This window comes from Pleurodeles waltl, chromosome 3_1 (genome assembly GCF_031143425.1).
Source record: "Pleurodeles waltl isolate 20211129_DDA chromosome 3_1, aPleWal1.hap1.20221129, whole genome shotgun sequence".
Classification (NCBI taxonomy): domain Eukaryota; kingdom Metazoa; phylum Chordata; class Amphibia; order Caudata; family Salamandridae; genus Pleurodeles; species Pleurodeles waltl.
In genome coordinates this window covers 1,433,091,178-1,433,109,004 of record NC_090440.1, presented here as the reverse complement: position 1 = coordinate 1,433,109,004, position 17,827 = coordinate 1,433,091,178, and the positions used below count along the sequence as shown (strand labels likewise).

The 17,827-nt window shown below is 45.3% G+C and overlaps 1 protein-coding gene across 5 annotated transcripts in view; it reads left to right on the top strand.

The window, feature by feature from the left end:
* Positions 1–17,827, top strand: part of SIK3 (SIK family kinase 3) — a 585,214-nt gene that overhangs the window by 305,268 nt on the left and 262,119 nt on the right. For all 5 annotated transcript variants that reach the window (XM_069224967.1, XM_069224965.1, XM_069224966.1 and 2 more), the window contains exon 4: positions 16,564–16,725. In XM_069224967.1, coding sequence (XP_069081068.1) covers positions 16,564–16,725 — 162 coding nt within the window. The remainder of the gene's footprint in view (positions 1–16,563; positions 16,726–17,827) is intronic.

Below are 17,827 nucleotides of genomic sequence, written 5' to 3'. Positions count from 1 at the left end.
TACAGGCCTCTACATCCCCAGGCACATTCCCTTCGGCACCCCCGGATAGGGAATCCAAAATACTGGATCCGATTGGGTAGAAAATGTTTTCATCCTCCAGTCTGGCATTGCGGGCCGTAAACACTGCATGCCTTTTGGGCTGTTACTCCCATATTTTATGGAACACAGTTGCGCAGGTGCTGCCACAGCTCCCAGAGGAGAAGCCATTCTCTCTCAAGCTGTTGCTGATGGGAGAGACGCAGCTAAATTCACAGTACGATGTGGACTGGCTATGACCAACTCACTAGGTAGATCAGTTGCATCAACTGTGGCCTTGAGGCGCCATGCTTGGTTGAGCATAACTGGCATTTTGGGTTATGTCCAAGCTGTGCTTATGGACATACCCTTCATTGGCACCTGTCTGTTAGGAGACAAAGCAAACTCGGTGCTTGAGCACTTTAAGGAGTCCTGGGCTACGGCTCAGTCCTTGGGCCTTGAAGTTGCCCCTCGCACCTCTGTCTGCTTTTTGCCCCGTTCGTGGCTACCAAAGGGGCGTCCACTTGCATCCCTTTACCTCTTGCTCTTTGTGCCGTGCAAGCTGCCCAACCTCTTTGTGGCTGGGGACATAGGATCGAACGCCCTCGTGTATCAGGGGGGCCAGCAGTCGGCCCAGTACACCCCTCCTTCTGCTGCAGCCCCCAAACCGTCCAAGTCTGACGCTTCCCCATCACGGACCAGTCGAAGGCAAGATTTGCCATCCCCTGGCGGCTGGGAATCCATCACATCAGCCAGGTGCATTTTGCAAATTGTCCGAAGACGCTACTCCCTCCCTTTGAGACTGCTGCTGCATCATTCCCACCAGTCTACAATGGCATGACGGAGGATCACCTGGCACTTCTCTGTGAGAACGTTAAGGCTCTCTTGGCCAAGGAAGCCATAGAGAGGGTCCCCGTGCCAGAAGTAGATTGTGGTTGTTATTCCTGCTATTCACTGGTGCCCAAAAAGGACAAGGGCCTTCGCCCTATCCGAGCACTTCAGTCCCTCAATCTCTTCTTCTGAAAGGAGAAGTTGAAAATGCTCACTCTGGCTCAGGTCCTATCTACCCTGGTAGCATTGCACTTGCAGGATGCATGTTTACATATTCCTGTCCTGGCTGCCCACAGACATTACTTGCAGTTCACAGTAGTCCATGAGCATTTTTAGTTTACCATGCTCCCTTTTGGCCTTACCAGCGCCCCTCCAGTGTTTACCAAAGTGATGGCGGTGGTCGCACCTCATCTGCACAGGTTAGGGGTTTCATTCATTCCCTACCTCAAAGACTGGCTGTTGTAGGCAGGCTTGCCCCAGGCTGTCGTCTCCCACCTTCAGACTAAGGCAGACTGCCTACATTTACTGGGGTTCACTATAAATGTGTCAGTCACACCTGACACCTCTTAGATGCTCCCTTATATCGGAGCTGTTCTGGACGCAGTGCAGTTTGGGCTTATCCTCCCAAGCAGTGAGTCCAGGATATTCAGGCTATGATACAGATGTATCAGCCTCTGTCCTGGATTTTGGTGAAAATAACTGAGGCTTGGTGGGCCTCATGGGCTACTGCATTCTGCTGGTGCCAGATGCCAAATCGCATATGCAGGCGCTGCAGTGGGGCCTGATGTTTCAGTGGACGCAAAATCATTAGAATCTCTCAGACATGGTCCAGATCTTGGAGGGAACTGCACAAGATCTGCAGTGGTGTCTTTTGAACAGCAATTGAGTCCGAGGCAGATCTCTCTCCCTTCCCCAACCAGATCTGACAGTATTGACAGATGCGCCATTTCTGGGATAGGGCGGTCTCATAGAAGAGCTGGAGATCAGAGGCGTCTAACCTCCGGCGGAGTCCAGGCTCCATATCAATCTTTTGGAGCTCAGGGCAATCAGGGTAGCATTGAACATTTTCCTTCCCTTTCTCAAAGGGAAAGTGATGCAGATGTTCATGGAAAACACCACAGCCATGTGGTACTGCAACAAAGAGGGAGGGGGCTGTTGTGGACCCTTTGTCAGGAGGCTCTATGCCTCTGGACAGGGCTGGAACATCAGGGCATACCCCTGGTGGTTCAGCATCTGGCGGGCTGTCTGAACGCCAGAGCGTATGAACTCAGATGTCAGTGCCTGGTCGATCATGATCTCCATCCGGAGGCGTACGGTCTCTTTCAGCTGTGGGGAGAGCCCTGGTTAGATTTATTCCCCTGCGCAGAGAATGTGCAATGTCTGCTTTGTTGCATGTTGGAGTTTCCAAGGTGACACTCACTTGGCAATGCTTTTCATCTCAAGTGGAACTCGGGCCTCCTTTATGCCTCTTCGCGAATACCACGTCTGCCCAGAGTTCTCAAAAAGCTTAAGAACGACCAAGCTCAAGTAATTCTTGTGGCTCCAGACTGGGCACGAAGAGTTTGGTATCCTAAGCTCTTGAGCATGGCCATCGATCCTCAAATCAGACTGCTCCTTCGGGAGGATCTTCTGTCAGAGCAGTTGGGGACAGTTCTCCACCCGAACCTGTCCACTCGCCGACTTCTTGCTTGGAGATTGAGCAGTGGCAGTTGACAGTTTTTGATGTGCCACCTGAAGTCTGTAACGTTATCTGGGCAGCCAGGCTTCCCTCCACCAAAATGGTATATGCCTGTTGCTGGAACACATTTTTGGCATGGTGTACAGACAAGTTTGTTGACTCCCTTTTTGCCCTCCTATCAGAGATCTTTTTGTTTGTTCTTTCTCTGCCCCAGCAGGGCTCTGCTTTGGGAACCCTCAAGTGTTACTTGTCTGCCATCTTGGCTTTCCTGAGATTACCTGACCAACCCTCTTTGTGTAAATCTCCTATTGTTGCTAAATTCCTGAAGGGTCTTACCCATATGTTTCCTCCTTCTCTGTTCATAATGCCCCAATGGGATTTGAACTGTTTTTTACTTTCCTGATGTGTGCTCCTTTCGAGTCAAGCCAGCCTTTCGTGTAGCCTTCACTTCTGCCCGCAGAATGAGGGAGCTGCAGGCCCTTTTCTCAAAGCCACCTTTCATTTCCATCCATCCTGACAAGGTGGTGCTTCGTACCAGGGCTTCCTTTTAACTTCAAGTGGTCACTCCCTTTCATGTAGGCCAGTCCATCATCTTGTTTCCTTTTTATGTTCAACCACATCCTTCTGAGGAAGAGGAGAGACTCCATCGCCTGGACCCAAAAAGAGTGTTAGCTTACTATCTTGATCGTAACAAAGAGTTCTGGGTAGATAATCAACTCTGCGTTGAAAGGTCGTGCAGAGCAGAAGAGAACCATCTCCAGATGGGTTGTTCTCTGCATCAAAATGTGCTACACATTGACTAAGGAGCACGCCCCAAAGGGTCTGTGTGCTCGCTTCAGCAAGACAGCAGCTGCAACCACTGCTTTAGACCACCTAGTTCAAGTCCTGGACATCTGTCAGGCAGCAGCGTGGCCGTCACTGCATTCGTTTACCAAACATTACTGTCTGGAAAGTCAGGTCTGAAGGGACGGGCCCTTTGCCTGCTCTGTCCTGCAAGGCTTCCTAGTATGATCTTGGTTATTAGACTCCCATCCAGAAATGGTATTACTTGGGTATCTAGTCTAAGGTAAGGAATCTGCAACTAAAATATATCTCTATTAGATAATTTGTTACTGAAGGTAAGTTACTTGTTCATCTAAAAGATTTTAGATGAACAAGTAACTTACCTTCAGTAACAAATTATCTAATAGAGATATATTACTGAAGGTAAGTTACTTGTTCATCTAAAAGATTTTAGATGAACAAGTAACTTACCTTCAGTAACAAATTATCTAATAGAGATATATTCTAGTTGCAGATTCCTCACCGACCCACCCATTCTCCCCCCTCTGCGAACTGATTTATAGAGACAGGGACTTCCTTGTAAGGGCCCTAGTGCTCACGCACCAGGGTCAGTGTTCTTCATGGCTCTGCGCTTTTGGTGTGGAAAGTCCTGAAAAGAAACTGATGTCAGCTTGCCGGGATGATGCCTACATACGACTGGTGAAGTCATATCTGGCAAGCATGACCCCAATGACAGATGCAGAGTTGACCAATGCCATCTAATGGTGCCCAGGGGTACTGCACGAGAAAAATCTCCGGATCCAGACTGACTCCTAGGGGAAAATTCTAAGGTAAGGAATCTGCAACTAGAATATGTCTCTACCAGATAATTTGTTACCGAAGATAAGTAACTTGTGCTTTGATGTGGTACCTGTGAACAGTGTTTCTTATAATGATAACTTGTAAAGTGGATAGAGCAGTAAGTTTGTGTCCTTCTCCAGAGAGACAACAATGCTGATTTTCTTTTCATAAAGCAAAAATTATTTGCGTTTCAGATTACATTATGTAGCAATAAATTCCTCATTGATACTCCAGACCACAGATGCCTCACCATTAGAATATTCTGCAGGCATCGCACCGGATCTAGAAACTTCAGCAATGCTACTGTGCCCAACTAGGTGGTGCAGCACGGTTTCGCGGTGGCTTCATATCACCCTGGAAATGACAGAACGGAGTTGCATGTGAGAACCACCCATGTACACTGACATCACTTCCTTTCTTTCTTTACCTTCTGATTCAAAGCAGGAGCTCTGTTCCCAATTTTGTTGGTTTTCTGACATTTTCTAAAACAAACTCCAGTGTGATAAGGAGCGATGTTCCCTCCTAAAACAACACACTTCAGGCCATGCCAAGACTGACAGTAACTAATATTGGTGAAGGACCGCCACGATGTGTCACTGTGGTGCCTGTTCATGGGGCACAACTCGGAAGTTGTGGAACAAGTGCATCCTCGTGCACTCAAAGGCGATCTAGGATTGTGAAGAAAAGGTGTGTATGTGGCTGAACACAAGAAGCCTTCGCTGGCCTAATGCAAGTCTCATTCATGTTCTCTGTCTACAGTGAGAAGCCACTCCAGTTATTGAAGTCCTTACTGCAAGAAGTCAACTTTGCAGTCAAAGTTCAAATATAAATGCTATAAGGCGCAGCAGAACTCAACCCAATCATGCTACTCTTGATACATAGAAAAGGTGCCAGTTGATCTCCCTCTGGATCCCCAGTAGCAGAGCCAGTCTTCCAAATGTTCCCATTGTGCCTCGAATTGTCCAGGCCATTGGTTATACCGTAACAGATCAAAACCTTCAAGGGGCCATGCTGCAGATATCTGGCACTCTTCCCGCTTCCCCTGGTGTGCCAGGGTCTGCAGGGATGTGTCAATTGGGTTGCCACCAGAAGAGCCATCAGGATGCAGTCTGACCCCGTTAGGCCTGTCACGGGTACTTTACTGGCTCCAGATCAAACTTCCATCCCAGCATCCCAACCTGCGTGGTCCGTCCCTTGTGGATGTCAGCACTGATGCTGCTGGTTTTGGTGGATGATACAGTGCTGGTTTCTATGCCCTTTAACCCCAACCCCACTTTGGCACTCTAAACCGATATCACGCTACATAATTATGAACGCCTAACTGGTTACCCTCAGTCTGTTTCCCGTCCTATTACTCTTTTAGAACAGACGTTCCCTCAGAGGTTTCTTTGACTTTTTGGCTCAGGTTATGATCAAAGCTACACACTGCCCAGCGATGATAATGATGTACATGGGGATGGTTAAGACTCCCTCCCCATTATGACTATGATCATTTTTTCATAGACTTACAAGAGACTAGTGGGCTTGGTATATCCCTTATACAGTACCTGCCATTTGATTCTCCAATGGAAGAGTGCCTATTTTGCAGCAGTAATTCGACCTGCAGCTGAGTTCTTAGACCTACAGCTACCCTCAAGTGCAGTTGAAAAATGTCCTTACAGAAATCTTGCAGCCTGAACAAGCCACATCTCAGCCTATGTTCACAGAGTGGTCCCTGGCAACCCAAAGTTTCTTACAGAACATTGTAGTGGGGAGGGGGGGGTTTCAAGCTCCAAATGTTAAGATAAACCCCAACTCTTTCCCCACGACTCAACCATATAGAGTCTAAGGATATTGAGGCATCTGGAAACACATGTTCTCTTCGGCCATCCTACCACTGTGGTCAGGCAACGTAGTTTGTTGGTAGATATACGCATACCCTCTGGCACATGGTAAGCAAGATCTTGCCGGTGATCCTTAAGGACCTTGGGGCATCACAAAGTCAACTATTCAGGATGGTCAGGTTGTGGCCAAATTTGTGATTTATTCTGGCCTTCATGCTACTGATTGTCTTGGAAGGGCTGTTTGGCATTAGTGTGGTGATTATCCACCATGCATGGATGCTCCCCACGGGATTCTCTGGAGATGCACAGGACTCTCTTATAGCTATGGCTTTCGATGGCTCATGCATGTTCAGCAAAAAAGCCAATGCTTCTTTTAAGCACTTCAAGGAAAGTAGGGCCACAGCATGTTCTCAAGATCTCTTGACACCTGCCATACAGTTACGTCTAGTGGTCTGGCATATAGGCAGCAGCAGTCTCCTCAGCATCAGCTGCTATCACCCCAGTCCTTTCGATGCAGGTGATGACAATCAGACAGACAATGTGCAGACCATCAGGGGCACCATTCTTCCTAATCCTCTTCCCCTGTGGCAGCAGATACCAAGCTGAATAAGGATGCCATTAGTAGTGCACAGGGAGGCAGAATCCAGCATTTTCTCCCAGGGTGGCGATCCAGCACATCCGACAGATCGGTTCTCCAACTGGGTTCAGCATAGCTATGCCATATCAGAGTGAATGTTCGGGGCACACCTGTCAACTTTGTTGCAGGCAATGCTAGTTTTACTCTCCAAAGCCTCTCGCTGTTTCCTCTTATCGATCTGCTTCAGTTTGCAACCCTGAATGTTGGGCCCCCTCAGGGCCTGATATACGCATCTGACGACTCATATTTGTTTGCTTATCTCCCTTCGTATGCAGATCCAGAGCTAGCTCCTACTTCTTTCTTTCCGGTTGATGATTTTTTTCTTCCAAATGCTTTTCCGGTATGCCAGGGAATATGCGGGCAAACCACTTGATGTTAAAAGCCTTCCTGCCATCCATGAAGGGGAGACCAGTTCAGGTCCTCACGGACAGCGCCACCACCAAGTGGTATTGCAACAAGAAAGGTAGGATGGGGTCTAGATCTCTATGCCAGGCTGTCTGAATCGTCAGGGCATCTCCATTGTCATACACTACATATCAGGATCTTTAAATGCCAGGGCGGATGATCTGTAGCTAGCAACCTGGGCCCATCATTATGATTATTACATTCTGAGATGTTTCAGGACATCTTACAACAAAGGGCAGAGCCCTGGCTAAATTTATTTTCCTCTACTGAGAACAGTCAGTCACAACACTATTGTGTATTAGTGTTCACAAGAAGGCTCATTCTTAGGGACACATTCCACCTAGAGTGCCGCAGTGGACTCCGATATGCCTTTTTGCCACTGCATCTTCTGGCCAGAGTTCTGGAGAAAAAAAAATGACCAGACCCAAGTCACTTTTGCGGCTCTGAATTGGATTAGTAAAATGTGATATCTGGAACATCTTGGCATAACCCTCTGTCCCCTGACCAGGCTGTCACTTTGTAAGGATCTTTTGTCACAGCACCAAGACAGGTTCTTTTACCCAGGCCTGTGCTGTATATACCTGTGTGTGCGTGGAGATGGAGGCGACTACAGTTGGTTGCATTCTGTCTCATCCTTGTGGCTGGCATCCTCCTACAAAATCTGTTTATGCTGGACTCAGGGACAAGTTTTGTTTGATTGCATGGCAACCGTAATGCAGATTCATTGCAAGCTAAATGTGGCATTATTATTTTATATTTTTTCCTGCACAGACTTGAAGTGGAAACCAGTAAAGGTCACCTATCAGCCCTTCCTACTTTTTTACATTTACCGGTACAGTAGTCTTTGTTCAAATAATCTACTGTGAAGCATTTTATCCAAGGTTTGGTATACATGTTCATCTAAGCCTATTGTGATACTTTGCTTACATATATTCCCTTTGAGCTGTTACACAACTGCTCCTTATGCTCCTGAAGCAGAAGACACTTTTTCTCAATGCGGTAACTTCAGCACATCGTGTGAGTTCCAAGCTCTATCAGTCCGGACTTCCTATACCACCTTATTTGCAGACAAACTGGTACTTAGGCATAGAGTGGCCTCTCGTGCAAGAGTTATGACTTCATTTCGCATCTGAGAGTCCACCATTCTTCTGACGTTCTTTGTCTGACCTCACCCTTTAAAAGAGGAGGAGCGACTTCCTTGTAGACCCCAACAGATCACTCAGTTTTTACATGAATTGTACCAGAGACCATCGGGTGGGCACTGTGCACTTTGTGGGATTCTCTGGGGCAAAGCCATATAGAAATGGGCTCTATCCAGATGAATAGTACCAATTAACAAAATCTGATTCACAGTGGTAAAAATAAAAAATAAAAAGCATTCGGAAGAGTTGAGGTCTCTCTCCACCAGAGTCAAGGCTACTTCCACTGATCTGGCATGAGGAGTGCTTGTACGGACTATCTGTTAGGTTACAGCGCAGGCATCAGTGTGGTTCCAGTTGTCACTTGCAGAGTCGGGTTGGCATGGAGCCGAACAACACCACCAACTGCCACTCAGGGGCTGGGTTGAAAAATCTTCCAGATCCACTCTGGCACCTGGCACCCACAGATATTCTGCAGGTGAGAAACCCACAGTTGAGGAATGTGGAACTAAACTGTCTACCAGAAAGAGTGTTACCAAATATTAGAAAAGCATTAGAACAGCAGCACAGTCAGATCTCAGCTGAGATGCGTGGGTAAAAATCTGTTTAGAGTCACTTCACTGGAGCGGTCTTTTTAGATCCGGAGTCAGGTCCATTGCTAGAGCCATGTGTGCACTAAAGCACTCAAACAGAAAAGTCTTTGCAAAACAGCATTGTGCTATGTTAGCAAATCTGTGCGTGTGAGAGACCAAGGCCCTGGAATATCTTAGAACAGTAGTTCCCAACTATTTGACTTCTGTGAACCGCCACTTTATCATTACTGGAACCCTGGGACATCCATTGAATTATTATTGGAATCCGGGAACACCAGCTTAAACATTGTTGATGATTTGAAACACAAAACAATACACAAACAAGCATTCATCAGACACGTACACAAATGATAACATTTTATTTAATTTGCAATATATATATATATTTATGTTTTTAATAGGAGGGTAGGAGCTTTTCTAAATGCAGTTGAAGCCACACATTGTCCATATTATATGCCATTTGATGCACCTGCATTGCTTCCATGAATCAATCAGAGGATACTAATTTAATTTTTAGCATCCAATTTCAAATTCCGTGACATTTACAGTATGATTTTAAAATATCAATTGCACATTTAGCCATTTCATTTACATACACTGTATTAATCTTCTTAATATTTAATTTTCTAAGTAGTTACGGACCCCCTGAGGAGGCATCATGGATCCCCATGGGTCCCTGGACCACAGTTTTGGGAACCTCTGTAATAGGACCTTCTGTTTGAGTTTGAGATGCATAGGGAGAGTGTGATCCACAGCATTTTAACCTCCGTTTTGTCAATTCAGGGTTGATGTGCATTGGGAGAGTGATGTGTGAACTGTAGCACTGGAACAGCAAGGTCATTGGTAAAGGTGTGTGGATCCTAGTATTAGAAATACAGGATTATGCTTGAGGGCAGAGTTTAGGTGTACTGGGAGAGCTGCTTGTGGTTGTGTTCAGTGTTGCAGTAAAATTGATGATGCAGAATTTACTCTGAAACTCTTATGAACAGAATGAATGAATTAATCTAAACCGCTGGCAGTTAGTCTAGAAACCCTCTCACTGCTTACCATTGATTGGCTTTATAGTGCGTCTCATTTGCTTGTGTTTTCCAGCTGTCTACGGTATGTGTTTCCTTACATCTCCTGTGCTGTTTTTCTCTTTCGTCTGTGTGCTTCTCTACCCGCGCTAATCTCTCCCTTCTTTTGCTTCTATTCCCCCACCTCCCACTCCATAATGCTCTCTCACCTGTGTAATTTTGTTGTGATCTTTCCCTCTTGTTCTCCCCCATCCTTTGTGTGCTGCTTTCCCCATTTCTCTCCAACACAGTCACACTATTCTATTTCCTCCTATACCTCCAATACTCGTCCTTTTTTCATTGATACCTTTGTGCTAAAAAGTATTTATATTTTAATTTACTGATGCAATAGCGTCTGCCATCTAAGGTCGGTAAATAAAAAATTAAAGCAAATGGTGCTGTTACACTGCCATGGGCATGCGTTCTGAAGCTTGCACACATCAGCGGAATGTCACAACTGCCATTACACTTCTGTTTTTTATTTTAAGTTTTCACAGTCTTGCACAGTGTCCCAATGCTGTACAACACCACCAAAAGCAATCGGTCCCAAATGCAAGACCAGTTGGGTTTGCCAATTCTTGTTTCATGTAGCACATTGGGTGGCTTTTTAGGATCATGCCAGTAGTTATTTTGTAACTCTACTCTTTCTTGCTAGCATTAAACCCTCATGAGAGGGGTTCAGCTATCACACAGAAATTGAAATGCTACTCCTTTTGTCCGTATGGTACTTGCAGCGTTGCCATTTCACAACTGCTAAGGCAAACCTCTCTGGTTCGGCCTTCAACCAGTTCATTGGAAAACCTTCCATTGTTTGCATTGTTAAGGTCCAGTCTTTTTAACAGCCTCATGGCTACTTCTACCTGGGGATTCCTCAGCTTGTGAATGACTCCACCTTTTGAATCCTCCCAGGCTGGATGCAAAACGTTCCTAGCCATTGCTCCAGTGCGTAAGTGGCACATTTGACTCCGCAGCGGTTTCAACTTGCCTCCAGAATTGATAGCCACTCCTGGGCGCTGATGACTGCTGCTTTTTTCTGCACTCTTCAACGTGGATCCAAACATACGCTTCAAAATGCATTGATTCTTCATCCTCCTCCAAAACCTGTTTTCTGGTGACAGTGTGGGAGGGATGTCTCCCCCCCAAAAGACTACAGCTTCAAGCCGTGCCACACTAACAGAAAGTAGATGTTCTTCACAGACTTGCCTGACAACTCTCTTCAGTGTCTCAGATCCAAGTATGATTTGCAGTCATGTTGCAAATGTTCCTTGAGGAGTACGAATTATCCAGATATATGAAATGGAAGGTTAATCTTTACATCGTCAAGCACAAGAGACTGGGCTCATAGCATTCCAAGCCCAGTCCTGGTCTCTGCCCTCAAGTAAATTTAAAAATCAAAGAACATACCTAAACTCAATCACAAAAAAGCCCAGAATGGGCTTCTTTTCCTGTCACTCCCGCTTCAGGAAGAATTGCTCAGTCGACATTTGGAAGACCTGACTCTGCGCAAGTCATCCTATTTTGACCTCATTCCACAGATGGGGCTGATGCATCCCTAATTTCTCAGGCCATATTTAACTTAGCAGCAGGTAGAGGCTTTCAGTTAGGCCATGCTGCTTCTTTTCTAGACAATTGTAGGTCCCTCTGAAGTGCTATCGAAATCTATAGATTTGGAGGACCCTCTCTCTAGTCCAGTCAAACGTCTGGCAATGAGGCCTTCATTGGCTCTGACGTACCCTTTTAGGCCTCCTCCTGGCACCCTGTTGGTACCAGGCCTAGTCATCACTCTATAGTGAAAGGGCATGCCGATTCTTGCTGGTTCAGTACTGACCCTGCCTCCTGAAATCCTAATCTCAGATATGGGAACAAGTTCAGCTAGATCTCAGTCAGTGCCTTGTTACAAGATTACCATGGCACATCCAGTGCTGTTGGAGGACTCTCTGGTAGTGCCTGTATGGCAATATATTTGACTCCTTGGGGCCTTATTTACTCAGATTTAGTTGCCATTCAGGACTTTATGAATGCCATAACATGATGATGATGATGAGGAGGACGACGACGATTTGTTGCCCTCTCTCTGTACCAACGATGAACTGTATTTAGCCCTCCAAAATGCTAATGGCCTTAACTCCTCACAGGAAACTGAATTGGGCTCTCTATTAGATCTTTCCACTGAAGAAAATGCTGTTTCATGTGGGAGTGTGTAAGAAGCAGAGGTGTGGAAACTACAGTTGCTAACTTGGAAACTAAGGGTAATCTGCCTAAATAAATTTTACAACGCAGCCGTTCAAAGTCAGAACTTTTACCTCCTTTCAGTGAACCCCTGACAGACACTATGACTGCGGTCTGGTTGAAGTGTTACATGGCTCCTCGCTAGGTGCTGTACATCTGCTCACGATAACCCAGCCCACTAGACTCCACCCTCAGCCCTGGAAATCTTGTATTGCAGGCTTTGGCCATTTAAATTAAAACAGAGTGTGTTTCCTACTGCCCTACATGATAGAGGATAGAAGCAGATTGATGTACTTGGCAAGAGGGTGTTCTCCTCTGGATGTTTGAGATTGTGGAATCTGAATATTGTCTGCAATTTGGGCATATGCACTCATGCCCACTGGGACATGGTGAGCAAGATCTTTCTTGCCCTCCCTACACATTTTGAACTACACATCCAAAGATATTTTGCGGGTCAGGCTGGACACCAAAGATTGTGTAGTTCATGGTATTGGCACTGATTGGTATTGGTATTGATGATATGTTGTCATGCTGGATTGCGTGCTCCAGACTTTTGCAGTGGCGAGCAGGCATCCATCGTGGATATGCCTTTTAGTAGCGTCAGGCTCCTTGGAGACATGATGGATTCTGCTTTGAATAATTTTAAAGATAGCTGTGCAATGTCTCGCTCCCTGCGCTTGCTCTTCCTCTTCCGTGCTCCCAGTTCCATTATTAATATCAGAAGGTTAAGAGCAATTTCTAAGATCTGGCCTACAGGCAGAGTTAGCCAACTTGCCCAGTGTCACAACACGTCCAGAATTTTCAAGGCTTTGGGCCTAGTGCTGGAGGCAAAGGACAGGTTCACCTACATCATGGCCAGTCCCCATCTTCATCTTGCAATACTGCTGTCAGGCCACATAGATTCTTCCTCTGGGAGTTGCTCATGGCCACTGCAGAGTTGTGGGTGACAGAATCGGTTTTTATAGGCCTAAATGCCGTGCAGTTACTTCAGCCCAGTACGTTCTGCAGACTGTCTTGTCATGCTTACGCTCATCGCTTTCCATCTAACCCACATATTGCTTCCTCCTGTTTTTACTCTTACCACAAGAAAAATACCTCCATCCTTGCCGAAGAGTTTCAGTCTTTGCTGGTCAAAGGGACAATAGAGAGAGTCCCAGAGGAAGAGAGGGGCAACGGGTACTAATCAGTTACTTCTTGATACCCAACAAGGATGGTAGTTTCAGACCAATTTTGGATCTTTTTGTTCTTGAAAACAAATCTTCAAAAAGACAAATTGAAGATGCTGACTCTGGCCCAGGTTCTTTACGCCATAGATCCTAGGAATTGGCTGGTGTCCTTAGTCTTGTAGAACAAGTGCATTCATGAATGTGAACTGCAGTCCCACAAGCATTTCCTCTATTTTGTTGTGTGGCTGAAACAGTGTATGTTCTCTGTCCTGCCCTTCAACCTCATCTCTGCTCCCCTGAGTATTTACTAAGGTGAAGGCAGTGATTGTAGTCCCTCTTCACATGGATAGAGTGCACATTTTCCTGTACCTCATCAACTGGCTGTTACAGTTTGGCTCATCACAGTCAGTCATGGACCACTTGTGGATCACCAGATCACTGCTATCATCTTTGGACAGTGCAAGGAATTCCCAATATAGTTGCTATTCTGGTCAGTGTTACTCAAATATTTGTGTCCACACATCAAGTCCAGGGCATTCAGGATATACACTGATGTTTTGGGCTTGGTTCTGTGTTACATCCTGAACTATTCTGAGACTTCTTGGCCTCTTGATCTCATGTAGCCTGCTGGTGCCTCATGCCCTCATGTGCATTGGTACATGTGGGCTCTGCAGTAGAACCTTTGCCTTCAGTGAGATCAGCACTTGGAGTGCCTTTTCAAGAACATTTGTTCTCAGACCTTCAATGTTGGGTAAAGGATTCCAGATGACTTGCAGCAGGCCTTTCGTCTTACGTCATCCAGAGTTCACATTGATGATGAATGCATTGACTCCGGGCTTGAGAGCCCACTTGAACGAGGTGAGAACAAATGCTTTTGGTCTCTGCTTCTGAATCTGCCAGTCATCAGCCTAGCTTTCAATGTATTTTTGATCTTCCATCAATGGCAGCACCAGCCACGTTCTGATGGACAATACAACATTTTTGTGGTACTGCAATAAGAATGGATGTATAAGATAAGATCACATGTGCTGATGCTGTGGTGATGGCTGTTTTTTTAGAGAAATTTCTTGACTCCCAACCATCTGGAATAGTCCCTAAATGCCACAGTGGACAGAGTCAGCAGTTGTCCTCTAGCCAACTACAAGTGCCATCTACACTTGTAGGTAGCTCAAGGCATATTCAGTTACAGGTTATGGCTTGGGTAAATTGGGACTTCACTCTCCCCCACCTCCTGCTTCTGCAGCTCCTTCACTGGTTTCTAACGAATTTCATGAGGGACTAGGGAGACACCATCCTGATAACCCTAGACTAGGCTTAGAGGGTCATGTGTGCCAGCCTGCTTGAGTCATGTTGTTGTGTCCCAGCTCAGTCTACTTCTCCATCTGCCACCAGCAGGGCAGGTTTCTACATTCAAACCTCCACTGCCTGTACCCCATGTATCAGCATTGAGCAGAACCAACTAAGTTGGTTTGATCTACCTGTGGAGGTGGTGGACATTATTTTGAATAATCCTCATTGGTCTACTAAATTAGTCTATTGTGGCTAATAGGGCCACGCTTGCAGCCTGGTGCGAGCACGGCTCGGTTGATCCACTTCAGGCTATGCTCTCATGATCTTCTGTTCAGCCTGCCTTTGGCCCATTAGTCTCTTGCCATGGGCACTGTTAAAGGTTATTTGTCTTCACTCTTAACCTTTATGCATTTGCTCCCTCTCTTTAAGTCACCAATTGTGATGCATTTTTTTAAAGTTCTTACAGATATTTTACCACTGACGCCTTGTGTTAAATTGCAGCGGGACAATAATGTGTTTCTTAACTTCTTAAAGCCTATTCCTTTTGAACTGATGCATATCCATTCTTTGAGGCTACTGATCATTTAAAATACCTTTCCCATTGTGATTACTTGCACATGCCTTGTCCGTAAACCGGGTGTGCTGTCATTACAATCATCTTATGCCACCTTATTTGCAGACAATCTAGACCTTCAGACTCTGCCACCATTTTTTCTAAATATGGTGTTGCCTTTCTATGCTAAGCAGTCCTTCATGCTCCCTGCTTTCTTCTGTCCACCTCATCTTTCTAGGCAGGAGGGAGGGCTGTACTGGTTGGATCCAGATTATATCGGTATTATTAAGGAGCACCAAACGGCTGATTAACTTTTTGTGGGGCTCTCCAGTGTGAAGAAGGGAAGAGCAATCCAGAAACTGACTGTGCATATGGACCATTCTTTGCATAAACATATGCTAAGCAGTGCCAAAAACATAGCCTCCAGAGAGCTGCAGATATTGTTATACCTGAGCTAAGACTGCCAAAACGTCTTTGGCCAGGGGTGTTGCAATGCTGGACATCTGCCACCTGGTGAGATGGGTGTTAACTCACACCTTCACAATGCTTTACTGCCTTGCTGCTCTGTATAGGTTCCACCTCCCTTCTATTAAGGAGCACTGCTTTGGTATATATTCAAAATGGGAAGAATCTGCAGTTAGAAGTAGCTATCGGAAGAAAAGTTACTTAGCTTCAGTAATGCTCTTTCTGGTGGAAAATCCTAGTTCTTCAATGCCCACACTCCTCCTATAACATTTAGTGAGTTTTGAGGTGTTAACTAGGTTCTAGATTAGATACTGCACGCTGTCACCATTTCCAGTTCCATATTGTGGATATTTCACATCTAAGGGTGCAAAAAACTTTGTTGTAAACTAAGATCAGTGTGCAGGGGTGGCTTTTACATACAATAGCCATGCTGTCACTTCCAGAGGTGGGACGATGACACGAGGGATTCCGATGACATCACCTATTAGCATGTGGGAGCAATTGCTAGAAATATTTCTGGATCCTATCTGCTGCTTGGGGAGGGGGGGATTCAAAAAGTGAGAGGTTAGATAGAATAGCCACCAGAAGGAGCTTTGGTTCTTCTAAACAAAATATTTACAAGATGGTGGCTTCTACAGACTCCTATGTTGACCGAGACTCGCTTATAATTGTAAACATATTTGCTATTCCAAGAAAACAAAATTACAACGTTATGCCAAGGCATGCACAGCTGTGAGACAGACCTCCAGATTGGCTCCTGATGTGGGTGTGTCTGTGTACCTTGGACAGTTCCCAGAGGAATCTTGGTATTGGGTCTTCTGATGTGTTGCATCTCAAATTTGTATTGCACACCATGTGAAATGACTGATCTGCCACTCAGTAGGCTATATATTCTGTTGTGTTTAGATATATTTATCCATCCTTTGCGATTGTTAAAATGTGTTTCAAGTAATTCACCACCTACATATATCACTGTTAGTATACCCATAGGTAAGTCAACGTGGTAGAATGCTGTGGGGATTGTGTTAACATGTGCAGTGACGCTATTTGCTGCTTTACAGATCATCTTGTTGCACATGGACGCATGGCTGAGAAGGAAGCACGCCGGAAGTTCAAGCAGATTGTTGCTGCTGTCCACTTCTGTCACTGTCGAAACATCGTGCACCGTGACCTGAAGGCTGAGAATCTGCTTCTTGATGCCAACCTCAACATTAAAATAGCAGGTTAGTTGAGGTCTGGGGTAATGTATATAATGTATATTTGTAAGTTTCACTATTGAGTTATGGGGTAATGTGGAAGAAGAACTCTGGCAAGGCTTCAAGTGACCGCTTTATGCTCAACGTGTTTGGGTGTAGAGCACTGATAAAAGGCATTCTGTGGACTGAGACAGTGTGGCTCCGAGTGTTCTTCCAGTTCCGCTGTGAATAACTAGGACAGGGTACTATGGTCAAGGCTGATTTAAATGACAGGGTGAGGCAATTCTCCCAGTGGTGCGATCTAGGGCATTGTGAATGAACGTTTCTGAAGGCCCCTCCAAGTCCTGTGGTCTGGGGTGGTTTTAAGCTTAAATATAAAGTGGTTAAAAGACATGATCTGCTTAATTAGGACAAAAATGTGTGATAAGTTGAAACCTTCCCTTTTCTTTAAGAAATAAACTACCTAGTCAGTGGTAAAGTTTTAAACAACCAGTATGCTAATTTGAATCAAATACCATCAATGACTCTAGCCAATGTAATTATCTTCTAGCTCTGATTTGTGATTTTTTTAAGCCCTAATATTGCCTGAACACCCACATTTTGCATTTTATGTATCTGTCCTAGTGCTCTGCGGTGAGGCCTGCATAAAGGCCATTGCAGTAATGCAGAGTGGACTTAATTATGACACCTACTCTCAGGTCATTATGCTCCTGTGATGGAAGAGGAAGGATATGTTTTAGATTCCTTAGTGGATGAAAGCATCTACCTGCTACCTTTCCAATGTGGGATACTAGTGACAGGCTACTCTCAAAAATAGGACCCACATTTTTCACAGTATAAGTTCGACATGTTCTAACTAAGCAGGTTTCTATCTGCTTTCCCCAGAGAAAAGGTGAACTCAGTCTTTGCACTTGGGAACTGGACTTAACCCTTGTGCACTGGTTATTGAATACTAATTAGAAGTTCTTAACAAGCATTAAATTGTATCTGGATTATCAGAGACCCAGATATAAACTTGTGTGCATTTACATAGGGCTGCACTTTTTTCGAGTCAACAAACAGCTGACACAGAGGAGCCATATGAACAATGAATGAAATTGGAGATATAGGGTATCCAGGAGGGAAACCA